Source organism: Nomascus leucogenys, chromosome X, assembly GCF_006542625.1.
Source record: "Nomascus leucogenys isolate Asia chromosome X, Asia_NLE_v1, whole genome shotgun sequence".
NCBI classification, from domain to species: Eukaryota; Metazoa; Chordata; class Mammalia; order Primates; family Hylobatidae; genus Nomascus; species Nomascus leucogenys.
This window is the reverse complement of record NC_044406.1, coordinates 96665985-96680455: the sequence shown is the minus strand read 5'-3', so window position 1 is coordinate 96680455 and position 14471 is coordinate 96665985. Positions and strand designations below refer to the sequence as shown.

At 37.0% G+C, this 14471-nt stretch overlaps 1 protein-coding gene across 1 annotated transcript in view; it reads left to right on the top strand.

Annotated features, from left to right (window-relative positions):
- Positions 1–10761, top strand: part of AMMECR1 (AMMECR nuclear protein 1) — a 133152-nt gene extending 122391 nt beyond the window's left edge. Inside the window, exons 4-6 of the mRNA XM_012499099.2 lie at positions 6394–6484; positions 7866–7962; positions 10276–10761. Of these exons, the coding sequence (XP_012354553.2) occupies positions 6394–6484; positions 7866–7962; positions 10276–10390 (303 nt within the window). The 3' untranslated portion in view covers positions 10391–10761. The remainder of the gene's footprint in view (positions 1–6393; positions 6485–7865; positions 7963–10275) is intronic.
- Positions 10762–14471: the final 3710 nt, after the last annotated feature.

The window sequence follows — 14471 nt, the reverse complement described above, 5'->3', positions numbered from 1 at the left end:
GAAGCTTTAGGATGTTAAGTTTTTATGGGATGCTCATTATAATTAATCATTACAGAGAATTGGGGGGTTTTTTTCCCCTTAATTGCACTCTGAGCTATCACTTGTTCTCTGCAAAATCTTCGAGTAAGATCAATTTCCTTCATTGCAAAAGATAATACAAACATGTTTGGCTTCAGAGTTTTTCAAAGCACCTCTTCATTGGCATACTTTATTTAAAATTTTACTAAAATTTCATGGTGACTATTAGAGAGTTCAGGTATTTTAGAGCTGTGTGTCAGCTATTAAAATAAATGTTATCAGATTGTTGTTCAGTGGCTTTTGTGAAATAAATTGGCAGGCTTGTGTTCCTGATAGACAAGTAGTCTAAGTCTCCTACATAAATCAAAATTGGCCCTAATTAGTCCTTTGGTAAGCTCTGTAAAAGCCAAGAATTGGTTCATGGAGACTGAACTAATAGCTAAGCCAAAGGTGACTAATTTGCAGGGATTTTAGAGAAGAGCAACACATATGTATTTTGGTCAGGGGGACCTTTTTCACAAAGTAACAACTGGGAAAAAAAAAAACTTCAGCTGAGACAGATGATGAAGCAGAGGTTTTATAGTAGAGTGTGTTAAAAGGTTAGTCATGCTCAGGTGATGACTTTGCAATCAAGGATCCCTTTTGATTCATGTTTCTGGTATTCTGCTTCTAAACGCATCTCAAAGCATATTTGAAAATAAAGACAGGTATAGGAACTGGTCAGATAATGTATAAAAACAGCCTAAAATATAGTCTGTGGTGGTATCTCAGTTGGTTCAGGAGAAAAATATTTTTTACATCACTAAGATAAGAGTTATCTCTAGTCAGATGGTACTAGGATTACAGGCCATCTTTATTTTCTCCTTTATGCTTTCCTAAAAGGATGCTTTATTTGTTTGTTTGTTTGTTTGTTTTTTAGAGACAGAGTCTTGCTCTGTTGTCCAGGCTGGTCTCAGACTCCTGGCTTCAAGTGATCCTCCTGCCTCAGCCTCCCAAGTAGCTGGGACTACAGGCTCAAGCCACTCTGCTTGGCTCTAAAGGGAATTTTTTTGTAAGACATATGTACTCCTTTTATAAACCAGAAAAAAAGATGCATGTTTAGTTTCTAAGGTTTACAAGAGTAAATAATACTGAGCAAAAACAAAAGCTGAATTGCAGCAACACTGTTATAAAAATTTACAATTTGGCCAGATTATGAAGGGATCATGTTAGATAGATATGTACCTTCAGAACTCCAGAATTGCTTTTCAAATTGGTGGGCAGGTTGAAGTGACGTAGAGTAACAACTGGGAGGATTTGATGGGCAGATCGAGATAATATGTCATCTAAATTTTTTTTTTGGTAGTATCAGATTTGGGGAAAGTGGTTCATTAGGATCTGTACAAATTCTTTTCAGCTTCTATGATTAAATTCTTAACTTTTCTAGCTCAAAGAATTATCCAAGAGAATAAACTTGGAGTAGGCCTAAGTTTGAAGTATTTTTCTCTTTTATGTTGAATTTGCTTTCACTAGGAAAAGGAAGAGTTTCTGTTTTCAAAAGGCTAAGCTGGAGTAGGGCAGAAGGAACTGTGGGGCAATAAGTTCAAGAGTGGACCATGCTGCACCGTGGGTTTTGTGCTGTCAGGAGATACAGCACACAGTTTTTTCCTCCTAAGAATGTAAGAGACACCAGACTCTGGGTCACACCCATGGACTGTCCAATACAGTGTTTATTTCTGGCCGTGGTACCCAGGGTTGTTTTGTGAGAGGGCATGCATTTCTTCTGTGATACCAGCCTCTAAAGGTTAGGGGGTGTGCCAAACATCCTGAGCTCCTCTCATTAGGAACAGTGTCCTTTCATTCACTTCAATTGGACTGGCATATTGAGCGTGGCAGGTCAGTCTTATATGAATGGCCAGTAACTAGATGCTTTGTTAATTGCAAAGCATATTTTGCCAAATGATTTCATCCAAAAAGACATGTCAAACAACTTTCGATTCTTTGACCTCCTGATATTTCTTATACTATTCAGATGAACTCACTGAAAATGAGTAGAGTAAGCCATGGCCATATTATTACAGGGAAACCCAGCATTTGGTTCTGAAAATGGGGAAGAATGAGACTGACCATGGTATTTGCTAAAACAGGATGCCACCCAAGGTAGTAGAGTGGTTCTGTTGGCCTGGATATAATTGGGAAGATTTAGCTTTGAGGGTCAGGACTGTGGAGATAATTGTGGACCCAAACTGTCAGAAGTTTACATGGAGGCTACTCAGCTTAGCCAGAGCACATTTTATACTCATTTATGCTTTTAGCCAGATGACTCTTTTTCATGTTTCAGCATATTCAGATTGTTGGCTTGCTGACAAGGCTCACAAGGAAAAGTGAGACCCTTTTGTAGCGCTGCTTGTGGATCACAAGGCTAACACTTGCCTTATTAGACAGACTAGGGTATATTAAGCTTTGACTGTGCAATTACAAGGAATATAATATGGGAAAAGGTACTTTTAAAAAATGCTCTTGTGTTGAGGGTCACTGCATTAGAGGATAATAGTTTTAAATGCAGCCACATTTCTAACACGGGACTAGATAACAAGGATAAATGAAATCTGCAGACAGTCTCAAAGCTTAATTTTAGCCATTATTTATAATCTCTTCTCCTACCAAACCTTTTACTGTGTAGCAAAATTGATTAATTTGTGTGTACCTCTTCTTTCTGCAACCACATGCTGTCTGATATAGGAGTAAAAAAAATAGAGAAATGGACAAGAGACGAAAGAGGATGGGGCTGAGGCCAGGTGGAGCTGGGGATGCATAATCCCTAAACTGGATAATCAACCCCAGAATAATCAAGATATATTTTAGGGTCTTAACATTAATCTTGATATTTAATCATTCTGAACAATGTTAAAAACAAAAGATTGTATAATAGCATTAATAAAAATCACTTGCTATGGAATGGTTCAGAATAAATATGGCTTTCTTTTTAGCATGAAATATGAATCCACTGAACTGGTCTTAATGTTCTATCAGCACACACAGATACAGCTCTGCTTAATTCCATATCCTCTTATCTATAAGTCCTACATTTAATTTACTACCATTGGGGTTGATTTTTAGCTTTGCTTAGCAAAAGTAGTCTTGAGTAAAAGAATATTATCGCAATTGATGGACCTCGAAAGCATTTTTTCATAGACCATCTAGTAATTTTGAAAATGACCTGCAGACCCATAAGGCTAGATTTGCAAGTTTCCAGTTTGTACCCACCTGGCTGTACTTCAAACAGTGGCAGGATTAGTTAGGGGTATGTTTAGTGACATAGTATTCCCACATGCTGCCTCCTTATCCATACTTAGAAAGTTACCGTGGTAGTATTTTAAAGATCTGCTTCAGGGAATCCCAGTTCCCTGGTTCGCTGATCTTTTATCTAGTTTATAATTGCAACTATAGCCTTTGTCTCTTGGGATGTTGCTGGGCCAAAGGATTCTCCAATATGTATAAGGGAAGATTCAATTATTATGCAAGAGGGTTACATTTTGGAGTTGTAGCTGTGACAGATGCCTCCCTGAAACAATATGGAATTAGTTTTGGTGCTCATTGCATTGCAAAGCCAGTGATTTCCACAGGTTGGCCAGAATTGGTCATTCTCCACAGCAGGCCATGTTCTCCTTCTCCTGTTTTGATTGTTCAGTATGACTATTTAGTGGCTTGTGGTTCTAGGAGTAAAGAAAATGCTGTTGCTCAAGAGGTGACAGAAAGAAAGCTACTATGCTTTGATTTTGTTAAGAACATTATTACCATTCTCCTAATTCTACTAGCTGAAAAAAATGAGTCACTCTGGTTTGGGCTTTGTAGCTTTGTGGAGAGTATTTTTGACCTATGAAAAAAAGTTCGTAAAAAGAATCCACTTTAAAACCGCTATACTTACAGTTCAATTTATAGGGGCTTTCAATTGTTCAGAGTCATAGGAACCCAGAAAACAATTAAAAGTTGTAAATGTGGTACTAAATCAAAATTGGAGAATTTGGGGTTTTTTTCTTATCAAATTTGATGGTAGGACCTTCTCAAAATGCAGAGTAAATAAAGCAGTCTTATTCATGAGTAATTTGTGTTTTGGCAATATGTCCTTTGCATCCATACACACACAGCTTTATTACGATACCATTCACATACCATACAATTAGTCTTAACTTCTTTTAATTGTTAAATTACTAGACATTAAAAATCTGACATTTTTGTTCAAGAACACAGGATGTACTCCTATAAAGAAAGGACTTAAGTGTCTAAATTACCCCCATTTGCCTAAATCACTTTAAAAAGTCTTAGTATATAGCCACAGTTTATCAGAACTGGAATGCTTATTAGAGGTTATCTAGTTCAATTAGAATAAAAATTACCTGGGGAGCTGTTCTTTTTCCAAAATATATTTGTTGAAGCATGAAACCTCCTGAAATTCTGATAAACTTTGCAGCCCCGCTCCCCACCCCTTGCCAGTTAAATATCATTAATTTTGTCTGACACTCTCATCTCACAGATCGGGAGACATTCTTCCTATCACAATTTTGACTAGACACCTTAATAAACACCAAAATTCTTTTCAATTTTAACATGACAGATTTTTGATAAATAGAATTGAAGATTCAAAATTCACTTCAGTGGATGATGGAGTATAAATTACTTATGCTGTATATTTTTTAAAAAACAAATTATGAGGAATCTGATATTGTCAAAGGAAAAAAAAATTCAAAGCTACTGATCAGGAAGTCAGTATACAGAAAATGTTGCAAATTTGTCATTGTCTCATCAGGCACTGGAGAGATTAGCAGATGTCCTTTATCCTGGAAATGCCTGATAGCTAAGCGCTCATATTTCTTCTCAGCTATATATGTAGTTATTTCCCACACAGTATGGGAGGCAAGTATTGTGTTAGTTTTTAAACAGCTACCCTGGTCGCATTTTTAGTAGAAAGAGATTCATAAGAGTACTGATATTAAGTAGATAGAAGAAATAGCCAGAGATATGCTTTAATAAAAATAAAAAACCATAAATTCCTCAGAAGATCTGACAGGCTCTAATGGATAAATGTGTGAAGACCTGGAGAAAGAATGAAATGGATTTTCCCAGAGGACTTTTTATTCCTGAAAAAATTGGAAAATTTGAGACTGGGGGCAGAAGAAGCAAAAGAAGTTTTCATTGACCCCCTTTCCTCTTCTAGACCTTTACATCCATACACATGGAAAGTACAAAGGTTTATGACTTTACTCACCTGCTCTGCAAAGAAGCCTCCATCTTGGGTAATAATGTTTACCTGGTCTTACATCTCCATTCCAGTACCTTGCACAACCTGACCCTCCACTTGGGAACCATTGATCTGAGGCAACCACAGATCCAAGAGAACAGAATGGGGTCATTATGCTTTTGAAATTTCATTTTTATTATCAGTGTCCACAAAGAAGTTAAGAACTTTTAATTTTGATCTTTAGCTCTGTATACTATTCTATGTGAGATATGAGGGGAAAGGACAGATTTCTTTCAATCATATGCTAATCAAAGGAAAAGCACATTATTTAAAAAAGCATTAGCAAGAAATTGCTCACAGTTACTTAGAAGACTACCTTTTTAAGGGCATCACCACAAGCTTGTTTTACATTAAAAAGTTACAGTGGTCTCTGGGCTAGTATATAAAGAGACAGTGCAATAATGCACTACAGTGAAGTGATTTGAAATCTTTATTCTTAAATTTAGTAGAGCTGTGTGAAGCCAATGGTGTAGATGGACAGTGAAGGTCTGCTACTACCCCACTCTAAGTCATAATGCATTTTTAAAGAAATGCTATCTACACTGGGTGATGATGTAGGATCTGGTTGTTTTCATTATTATTTTTCAATCTTACCTGACTGTGTTTGCTTGCCTACGTATAATTTAATGTTTTAAAGGGAGTAGACAGTTTGGGAGGGGATCAGCACCAAAAATTTTGGAACTTAATCAGAAGTGGTGAGTGTCCTGCAAAACAGGATGGTTGTTTGGTATCTTTGAAGTCAGTCACCTTTGTCTCTAGTTCCTTATTGGCATGAGCTACCATTTGGGAGTGGGGGCGGGATTTTTGCCATCAACTGTCTTATTCTACACACAGCTTCAGAGTAGTTGTTCCAGTTTTCCAAACACAGTATCATAGCCTAGTGCATGTTGGGCACAAGCAAATCAGTATTTTCCCTCTCCATGGCCATCATAATGGCCTTCAAATCCAAAGTCAAAGCTTTAGAAAGAGAAAACTGATACGTCCTTCTAAAAACAAAGGGAAAGGAAGAACTGCATTCTCTTGAAAGTTAAATTATAACCTTGTCTTTCTGATTCTATGAAGAAGACTGTACTAATAAAACTGCCAATTTCTTTCAGGTGGGTGTACATGGCATTAGAATAGAATTCATCAATGAAAAAGGATCAAAACGCACCGCCACCTACCTACCGGAGGTTGCAAAGGAGCAAGGTCATTGTCGTACTTTATTTCATATGATCTGGTGAAGAATTTAAACAAATATACAAACTGAAATGCGATATCTGACCTTGCAGTTATGTCTAATAATTGAACAGTGTCAAATTATAAGAAGTGACTCTTCCATCACTGCCACTGCAATGTCTGTATCAAGTTGGTGAAGTACTCACAGAAGTTGAATCCCTGCATTGAAGTTTGATGGCATAAACCCATAAGTGTATATTTTTTAAAAAGCAGAATTTGTATTAGTTGGTTTTCATTTTAGGCAACAATTTGCTACCGATTTGAAATGCATTTTTCCCATATTCCATTGTGGCATAAACAAGCCTTTTGTTTGACAATCAGCCACATAGTTCTTTGTCATTTTAAATATCAAATCAAATGTTTCATTCTTAGGTGGTTGCCATTACTCATCCTGCTGATATTAAGATTGTAGGTTTCCCATTAAGATCGGAGCATTGCGAAAACATGAAGTGTTAGTGTTTTATATGCTTGGTCTACACTTCCTAATCAGAATTTTCCTATTTCACACATAGAACATAGACCTGTATGAACCAACATTGTAACACAAAGTAACTTTTCACTCTGTAGTATTTTATCCTTTCTTAGCAACTACTAAATTCTGGTTTCGTGTTGATTGAAATGAATCTTTTATCTTGGGGAGCTTTTCTTCTCATCAGAAAGCATTTGTAATTTGGTTTTCCAATGTTTGTCTTATAAATGTGAGATACATAATAGCAAAATTAATGCCATTAAATCCCCAGGTCAGAAAGTCTTCAAGGCAGTTACTTGAAGATTTATTTGGGTTGCTTTAGAAAATGTCTTAATCTCCTAGTATCATTAACTTTGTAAAGCATACATAAAAGATAGAGGGCCTCAGATACTAGTATACCATCCATGTCAGAACTAATAAAAATACCCTTGAATACTGCACACAAACTTGAATGATTACAGAATTACAGAAGATACCATAAGGAACAACAATTACTGTGAGGTGGTGTGGGAGTCCTAAATATTGAGTTGGCAAAATGGCATATAGGCTTTTCACTCCCTTTTAAAGATGTCACTGTTAGAGGAAAGTACAACAGATATGGTTTGTTACAGTCATGACTGAGCAATTTCTGCCAGCCCCTTAGACCCCTTGACTTCGAATGTGAAGATAAAGGAGCCAATGTTGTTTGGCATTGTGGATAGCTAGAATTGAAGGAGTGTGGTGATGACCCTGCTTTTTGTAAAGGATGAAATCTTAGCTTTTCTGTGTGATTGTGTTTAGGACCAAAAGATTTGATGGACCTCTACAAAGTCATTTTGTATTTAATGAAAGGTGTTTGTTACATGTGCTTGACTGATATTTTATCTGGTCAACTCTCTACAGGATGGGACCATATACAGACCATAGACTCCTTATTGAGGAAAGGAGGATACAAAGCTCCGATTACTAATGAATTCAGGAAAACCATAAAACTGACCAGGTACAGAAGACATTTTCTAGCACAAGGCTAACCTGTACATTTTGATGTGTATGCCTATAACCCTTTGATTTCTTTGGTCTCTCTAACTACACTTCTCTTTTCTGAAACAGAGTGGAAATGAATGGCAGGGTCATACTGAGGGTGGATACAATGGAACTCTGCTTGGTAGTAAAGCCTGTGTGATGTATGAGCCTATCTTTCCTATCTTTAGCTCTGTGTGATTACTCTGGCTTTTGTACGAGCAAGCCCTTGGAGACTTTAGACTACTTTATTGGAGAAAGTACTTGAATTAGCAATTCGCTAGTTTTTGACATTACTTAGCAGAACCCCAGGATTCTGATAAACAGTCCTCAAATTCGAATTTAATCTCAGAATTTTGGCAATGATAGAAGTCTACCAAGAAAACTTGTTAGCTTGCTGAAAAACACAATTGAGCTAAACTCAAATGCTAAATAAATTTCAGCATGAAAAAATAGGGATGCTTATTTAAAAAGGAAAATACCATACATTTTAGGAAAATGGGCTGCTGGTTCCATTTATTTCAATTCCATAAAACTACATTGAATGCTTATAGTCTAAAAATGGCCTATTCTCAGCTCTGAGGAGTTACAAATTCAGAAATACCTCCATCTCTGCTCTCCCTGAGTTCACAGTGGAGGAGAATAGAAGGGGCATGGACAAAATTATTAATCTAAGGCAGAATATGATGGATAATATGAGATCCATTCCCATAAAGTAGGGAAAGAGGAATTCTAAGAGGGTGGGAGGGGGATAACAGTTTCAAAGAGGTCAGTTGGGGGCTGGGTTTGAAGAATGGGTAGAATATTTGACAGGTAAAAAGGGATTTTTTTTGACAGGAGGAAAGGGATTCCCTTAAGGAAGACCTTGTGAGTCAAGGGTGGTGAAGTACAAAGCAAGTTCTGAGAATATGAAATAGTCTGATTGGGCTGGTCTTTCAGTGTAATAGAGAAGCTGATCATTAGAGGAAAATATGGCCCAGAAGGTAGGTTGGGCAGACCATTGAGGGTCCTGAGTTCCAGAGTAGTTAGTTTGGACCTGGTTCTATAGGCAATTGGTAACTATTGAAGGATTTTAATCAGATGGGCTTGGGGAGGTATAAGAATGGAATTGGAAACAGGAAAATGAGCCAGGAAGCGTTGGTATTATCTAAGAATCTGTGGCAGCAGTCCAGAAGAGGTGCAACAGGGGCCTTAACTAGAGCTGTGGCAGTGAGATGGGAAGAAAGGTTGGGATCAATACGAAAATAATGTGGAAGAAATGAAAGGACTGGGTCATCATTTAGAAATAAAGAAGAAAGTCAAGGCGTTAATCTAGATAAAAGGGACCAAGGTAATCCCTTTAATCAAAGTAGGGACCACAAGAGGAACGTGTTAAGTTTATGCATCGATTTTGGATTTGAGGTGCTTCTTAGGATATCTATATAGAAATATCTAGTAGGTCAATGAAAATGTATGAGCTCATGGCTAGATATGATTGAAATTGTAAGGATAGGGTTCACTGTGGGGAGACAGTATAGAGTCAAAATAACTGAATACAGAAACATAACAAAATTCTACAAGGCAGGGATAGTAGCATTCAGAGACAAGGAGCAATCTGAGAGGCAGGGGAGAACAAGGGGCATGTGGAAGTATAGAATCCTTAGCACCAGAGAGCTTAAGGGCATGATGAGCAAATGGAAAGATCAAGCTGAGTTGGGGAAGCCTTCTGACGGCTATTTCCCTGGAAGGGTGGCAGCAGCAGCCAAGGAGCACTGAGCTGAGTAGTAGTGTAAGATGGGGACTGAAGGCAGAAAATACACACAACTATTTGAGAAATGTGGCAATGAAAAGAAAGCCAGACATGGGGAAAAGTGAGAGTTCAGAATGCCAGAATTAAGAAAAGTTGTTTTTGTTGTTGTTACTTAATGGTAAGACCTAAGTAGATGTGTGGACAGAGAAAGGAACAGTAAAAGAGGGAGAGGTGGAAGATTTCTGAAGAAAAATAATCAACTGAATTGAATGAGATGCATACTCCTGTCAGAAAACTGGGGCTGAGGGGACAATAAAACTTTTAAAAGAACAATTTAAACAAGGAGTAGTAGAGTGCAAAAAGCACTGGACTCAGACTTTTGATTTCCAAGTTCTGATATTAGCTTTGCTACTTACTATCTCTGTGACCTTGGGCAGTCACTGCTTATCTCTGGGACCCCGTTTCCTGATCTATAAAATCATCTTTAAGGTCCTTCCTAGCACTGACAATGGCATGTCACCTATTTCTCAGTGTTAACTTTTCTCTTCCATGACTTTCCTTCAGGTATCGTAGTGAAAAGATGACCCTGAGCTATGCTGAATACCTTGCTCATCGCCAGCATCATCATTTCCAAAATGGCATTGGGCATCCCCTTCCGCCATACAACCATTATTCCTGACACTGAGCCGCACAACCAGTCACTGGGCCTCTCTGCAGACCTCTTCCCAGGAGACCCTACACCTTCTTGGTCTAGCTATCTCTTTTACTGTACCATTTTATGATGATAGTTTCCGTTGCCATGGTGAAGCTTCGACATCGTCAATTAAGATCATCATGGTAACGGGTAGAAAAATGGCATTTGTTAAGATCCTGTTTTATTATTTTAGATCATTGATTTTTTTTTTTGCAGCATATATAATTTTGGTTTTTTTTTTCCTTATAATATTATGTAGAATTTTGCTTTGCTGTCTCAGTCAGGTTTCTGTTTTTCTGTCCTCCTTGCCTTTCTTCCTGTTTTGCTTCCTGTTTTCCTTCTTCCTTCCCGTTTTCCTTCTTCCTTCCCGTTTTCCTTCTTCCTTCCCGTTTTCCTTCTTCCTTCCCTGCCTCCCTTCCTTTGACTGTGGATGGAAGAAAGTGTGCAGTTTTTAGGGATTTTACTTAGGTTTCTCTTTAGTTTTCCTCAGTAAGATAGTTGTTTTTTGATACCTGAGTTTGGGATTAATTCATATCAAATTCAGGTATTTGTATATTACTCTTGATTTTTGTCTGAAATTCACTTTGCTATGACAGCCTAGTAGTTGGGTCTTCACTCCTTAAGTATATGTTTTTCCCATGGTGAAAATATATGAACTTTAGTTCTAGTAGTGAGCATTCAAAGGTCCGTGATAGGGCTTGTCACAGAGAGAGAGAAATCATTTATCCCTATTGTGCTGGTTATCATAGAAGAGACTGCCTCACCACTTTATAGAACCAATTTGCAAACTAAAACACTGTTTTGAGAAGGTACGAACTACCTTTCAAAAAGGCTACAGGAAACATTTTTATGAGCAGCAAATATTAGGAAGAGAGCAGATACAGAATTTAGTGCCTTTGAGAAGAATATAATTAAGTGGAATTAAGAGGAGTTAGAAAAAAGGCAATTTAGAAAAATATTCTTGTAAAATTTTATTGTTTCTATGTGTGAAACAGAAGATTAGACAAATTCCTTACTCTTACGTATTTTTTTAAGCTGAAAAAAATTATTTTGAGCAAGTAACCAAAAAGAGACATTTGTCTATTTTATATTAATTTAAATTTGTTAGCTCTAGGTTTCAGTAAGTCATGATTGGCTAGAGTCCATTTTAGCTACCATCTAAAGATATGGTAAAGATAATTTAGTGAAACAAAAGTTCATATTTGCCATGATTTCAGATATGTTTGTCATGGGGACAATACTAGAGTTTTAGAGATACTATAAAATAGCTTGAATCTCTTTCTGCACTACATACTTTTGATAGAAACACATTTACTACAGTGATAAGATGTTATGTCACACCTGTGAAAATGGAGTTGGCATTGAGATATGCTATAATTAGAGCCCAGCTCCTCTGCAAGGATAGTCTTCCCATGATGCATACAAAGATAACTTACTGATGTCGATAGGAGGTCCATACATATATCCCCAGGAAAAATGACAGATTATTCTGGAGGAAGATGACCTTCATTTTATGGTTATGTGTGTGTGTGTCTGTGTCTCTTTGGAAAAATATATATAATTTTTTCAAATAGGAAGCCAACATATCAAGTGATGAATTAAAGTATGCTGCAGAATATATATTCTAAAACTACAAAAAAGTCACTGAATATCAAAATGATACAGCTTATACATATAGTTACTGTGACAAGTGACAGACTGCTAGTTCAGAATTCCAAAATCCTTTCCTAGTTTGTGAGATAATGGGCTAAATTCCTTCTGCTTGCCACTGGGGCAAAGCAAACTGCTTTAGTTTTTGATGAGAGTTCTTAGAAGTTTGTTGGTATTCCTTCATCCACAGCATCCATTGTTGAAATAACCATTTTCAGTTGTGATGCCTTAACTAAGAAGCCAATTGTTAGCCTGAAATGCAATCTTGGTAGCCAGTTTCAATGAAGCTAGAGATTAGTCAGAAAAAGTTAGCTGTTGGGCTTTAGAAAGGGATTTTGTGTCCTGTCATTTCTACTTGGGAGCATTTTGGAGCAGATTAGTCTTTCAGTATAAAAACAAGTGGCTACCTGATGGAAACTTTTCTTACCCTTATAGGGAAACTGAGCACAAGCTGAATGATATTGTCTGCTGCAAAAAAAAGCAAAAACAAACAAAACAAAAAACAAAAAAAAGGTAAATAAAACAAGTAAACTGAAGAGAGACAAAATAGACCAATATTATCGTGAAATCCATCTTATCCATCATCTCATCAATTCAACAGGCTCCTCGTCCTGGGTGAGCTTATGGTTAGAAGTTTTTTTAGCAAAGATTTATTACATACATAGATGTGTGTGTGTACATATACTTACACATACATACATACATATATGTGTGTTTATGTATTTAACGGTGCTAATCAATCTTGAGCAGGTCACGTGACTGGTCATGCGGACTCTAAAATCATATCAGATTTTTTAAAATCCTTGATATATGCAGATGTTATACAGATTTTCTTAGCAGTGTAATAATGTTAAACTGAAGAAATAACCATCCTGCAGGCTTCAAAGGACGAGGTCAGCAATATTTCCCAACATGGCTTGGGGGAAAAGGATAGTTTTGTCTCCTTTTCTATTGAAGTAATGCAAAGTGCATTTTTGTCTCTAAGTAGCTTTTGACTAAAAGACTTTGTAGTGTAAAGGGTGTTATACAAACTGTAATGGTGTGCTTCAAACAAATGCTAGACCCTTTCACCTTTGTCGTATATACAAAGCTGTTATGTGGTATGAATTAACTTTGAACATGTTGAAATATGTAGCATGTCTTTAACTCAGACGAAGATTCTAATTGCACAGGTTGTGTTCTAGCCAGTTGTGATTTATTTGTTCAGAAACACAAATGTGAATTGCACTCTTATCAGAATATTGTATGAGTTCAGTGATCTTTAAACAGCTCAGAAGTAATACTTGAACTTCATTTGAGTAGCACAAAGTTTACATAGCCCCTTTTAAATGTTAATTCGTTCCATTTAAGTTTTCCGTTTTCAGATGCAACTGGGTATTTTTCCTCTTGGAAATAGTACGTACTTTGCTTTGGTATGTAGCAAAAGGCTTCCATTTCTGGAAGGGTTTTCTTGTTCTTAAACAAGGTCAGCCAGGTACCAGATTCTAAAAGAATAAATTGTCCCCCACCCCTCAAGTGGCCTTCTGACTGCACGAGAATGTGCTACTACCCTCTGTAGTCTCCCCTAACACGAGAGGTCAGTGAAATGCATGGAGGAAGTGCAAGGCTTGCTTCCCCTCACCCTTAAAGCTTAAAGCAATTGTAAGATTTTCAGTCCAGCACATACAGTCCCAGTGCCCAGCACACCGGAAGTTTGTATACTGGCCTCTTACCTTGTCTTCAAATGTGCAGGAAATTTGAAACTGTCATCTGGAATAGGTTCCATCTCTTATGTGTGTTAGATCAAACCAAAGAAGCCCCCAGCCATGCCCAAATGCTGCTTCAAAAGCCTGCCTTCCAGTCCTTACAAAAACCTTGCAGGATTAAATGTGTTAACTTTTTTATTTTTGTACAGTTTCTAAGTGATTTTTGCTAGTGATGTTAAAATGAATTAAGTTTATTTGAGGGGTGTGAGCACCTCCTCCATTTAAATAAACTGGTGACTTTCCTTTTATTTTTTAAAAGTGGAAACCCGTTGTGTGCCTCTCGATTTAAGGGTTTCTGATGACATTATTCTTAAGACCAGCATTGATCCTTTATATACAAAGATATGTTTTCCTTGTTTTTTATTGCTATTTCAGAAGAAAATGAACCTTTTATTTTGCTCTACCCAGTAACTGCGCTGGTACATAGACGCACTGAGCAAACAAACTTTTGTAACCACCTCTGACTACTTTTGTATATCAAAGTTGATTACTTTTGAAATATTTGGATCTAGTTTCTAAGTTATTTTAGTGTTTTATATGTTCCCCAAAATTACTTTGAATCTGTCACCAGCATAATGAGTTCTTGGTGATACAATGGTGAGACTTGTAATGAGCAAAAAGCTACCTGGAGTAGCTCCTCTTTTCCTTCTTTCTTAGTAACCTGTTTTTTG